The sequence below is a fragment of the Pteropus vampyrus genome, unplaced genomic scaffold (genome assembly GCF_000151845.1).
Source record: "Pteropus vampyrus isolate Shadow unplaced genomic scaffold, Pvam_2.0 Scaffold5, whole genome shotgun sequence".
Classification (NCBI taxonomy): domain Eukaryota; kingdom Metazoa; phylum Chordata; class Mammalia; order Chiroptera; family Pteropodidae; genus Pteropus; species Pteropus vampyrus.
Window position 1 is genome coordinate 1171026 of NW_011888786.1, and position 3046 is coordinate 1174071.

General features: G+C 34.3%; 1 protein-coding gene across 1 annotated transcript in view; it reads right to left on the reverse strand.

The window, feature by feature from the left end:
- The window catches only part of FBXL5 (F-box and leucine rich repeat protein 5), a 26019-nt gene that overhangs the window by 5996 nt on the left and 16977 nt on the right, over window positions 1–3046 (reverse strand). Inside the window, exon 9 of the mRNA XM_011364875.2 lies at window positions 2894–3042. Within this exon, the coding sequence (XP_011363177.1) occupies window positions 2894–3042 (149 nt within the window). The remainder of the gene's footprint in view (window positions 1–2893; window positions 3043–3046) is intronic.

The window sequence follows — 3046 nt, forward strand, 5'->3', positions numbered from 1 at the left end:
TTTTAAATGTTAGATTTAAAAAAACTACAACGGTAGCTGTGGTTATTTTCCCAAATTTTTATTAGAGTGACTTGTTTCTCCTGAATTTTAAGTATATCATTTAGACTATACTTCTGCACTTACCTTCACTTACCTGTAATTCCTCTTTAACTTAAGTTAGAAACATAAGAGAGCAAATCATCTGAGATTGTGTCACCTCCAGAACTATGAGCTAATCTATCTTAATTCATAAATTATACATATATTGAAATGCAAATCAATACAAAAAGTTTATCTCCTATCATTGTTCAAATGCATTTCAGAGCTCTAACACTATGCAATTCCATTTAATACTTCTTAAATGACAATTTAAAATTTTTTTGTATTTCAATTTTAACTTTTTCGATCAAATGACAAATTTAAATATCATAAAGGATCATTCAAAAGAGTCAAAAATGGCATTTTATATCAATGTTTAGTACAGTGTCTTCCTGACAGTAAATACTGTTTAAATATCTGATTACTAAATTACCTTCTCCAAAATCTGTGCTAATGCTTAGGAAACAGATCATTCTGCTTTAGTTATTATCACTTATTATTTAGATAATGAATGGTTTATCAGTATTTACTTCTTTTAGTTAGTAACCTGGTAGTTAGCTATATAAACTTTCTTTTGATAAAATACATTTTTAGTTAAATGTTATTCTCAAATATTTAAATATGTCACTTAAATATGCTCTATTATTCTAAGACCATGTATAGTGTATATTAACTACTTTCAAAAAGAATAAAAATAATAAAAAGGGGCCCCCTGAGCAATCACTAAATATTTACTGTACAGGTTGAGCTGTAGTAAAAGATACTGGATCACGTCATCTTGCAAAGCTGAATGCAGGGCAACTCTATCCTAACACTTCCTAGGCTGTCCACATGTCCTTCTAAGGAACAGATTATCCCAGAGCACTGCTTTAAGAGCACTGGCTGGAACTCTGAAACACAGGTGATATGACAGGTCACCTTGTAAACTTTAAAGGATTTCCATTTCCCAAATCATGCTTTAAGAAGCTGTAAAAGGAGACTTAATATTGGGTTATACAATCACTGTCAATTTAGTTACAAATCTTTCAAAGTCAGATATCTTCATTAAAATTCATTTATTGAAAATTACCACTCACTCATCAAAAAAAAATTCTTACATTCAACAAAAGGAATGAGTCAGCTCCTTTGGAACACTTTAAAATTTATATATTCAAAACCAGTTGAGATGAAAAGAATGCTAACATCCTAACAAAATGCAAAAGATTTCAAGTATTTAACTTTATCCCATCATCTAAATTATTTCAAAAAGTTTTTAAAATTACACAGAACAAGTACGCAGATTATAAAAACGAATTGAAACCAATCTCCCCCACCTCATGACATCTCTATACCCAAAAATAAATGTAACAAATTAGGCTGTGAAATTTATTCCCATGAGCATAACCTATACGAAAATCAATGTGGGCAATTCAAGGGCAACAAACAAATAAAATGCTACTCTTATAAAAATAATTGCTTACTGACTACTTTTCATAATACGGCCCATAAGCCTTAAGAAGTACAACACTGCACCTACAATGAATGACATGACTGCACATTTAAAAAAAAAAAATCTCCCTTCTCAAACTCACTGAATCCACACAAGCAGCAAGGGCTTCACCATAGTGATCATACTTTCGTACACTTAGGTTGCAACTAAGATTTTAGGCATTCACTTCGCCCTTCCTTGATTATACACTAAGGGCAACAGGGAAAGAAATGCTCCGACTTAGCGTCGCTACTTCAAAACATGAGAGTTCATCTCCTGCATCACCGATGTGATTCCAGAAGTAAGAGAGCTGCTATCTCGTCTCCTCATACATACTTTAACGAAAATCTATTCTCTGAGAAACAGCAGATTTGCTAACTTCTTTGCTACTGGTATGTCATTAAGAGAACATTCCTCTAGTCTTCCTGGCTCCTTCCTGTCCATTGTTCTGCCGGAGAGAAACTCATCATCTTAAGAAGAACTGGACTCTCAAAGACAGCAATACATGGCATTAAAAGACAGGTGCATAGTAGAATCTGAACCATCTACATTTTTTTTCCAGTTATAAACACAGGTTGACTTGCTGTTTACTAACAATTGAGGAGCAGCTTTTTATGCTTCTGAGAATTTCAGTCCCCACCAGTGACTATCAAATGCTCAACAGGGCACTGAACGTACTCTGCAAAGGCTTACCGAAGAGGCTCGTTGTGGGGTACGGTAGGGGTAGGCTTAAAAATCAGAACAAAACAAAATAACTCAAGTAATGTTTATCTGATGATTGTTAAAAGTAGGTTCAGGAATCAATCTTCAAGATACTCCAGGACTCTGAGTCAGGCCTAAGGCACCTCGGCCTCTTCCCCAATGCCGCCCTGGACCACTGTCCTCAGTCTTCCATGATTCATCTGGAACCAAGGATCCCTGAGGAACTCACATTACCGAAGTCTTCCTTTTTCCACTATATTTTATCAAGTTCTACAAGACTTAGAGTCTATCGTCCCTAAGAAATCATACCTCTAAATTGTTCATTAGTACTATAGCATTGTAAAGGAATTTCCCAAAACTTTATAAGAATTTTAGTATTTCGACAACAACTTGCCATTTTGGAATGACTAAACTATTACATATCTCAAATATCTGCAAAAAAAAAAAAAGTATACCGTCAGAGAAGCTAATTATTGAAAACATATTTGATTTTAAATTTTATCAAATATAAAGGACTAAATCTGAAAATAAAAGTTTGGTAATTATAAATCTAGAAAACTAAATAGAAAGCCTAAGAATGATCAGAACTGTCAAAACGTTTAAAATCACTTTCTTCAAAATGACCTCGTTGTTAAAAGGCGTTACCGTTAATGTTGTCACAGTAGTAGAAATATTCATCGTTTAGAGAAGGACATGCTGAAACCAGATCCTGCAGGCCTGCACCGGTCACGGTAAGACAGCCAGAGAGATTAAGGTGCTCCAAGTAAGGCAGCCCTCCTCCCAGAGTCAAAACCCTGG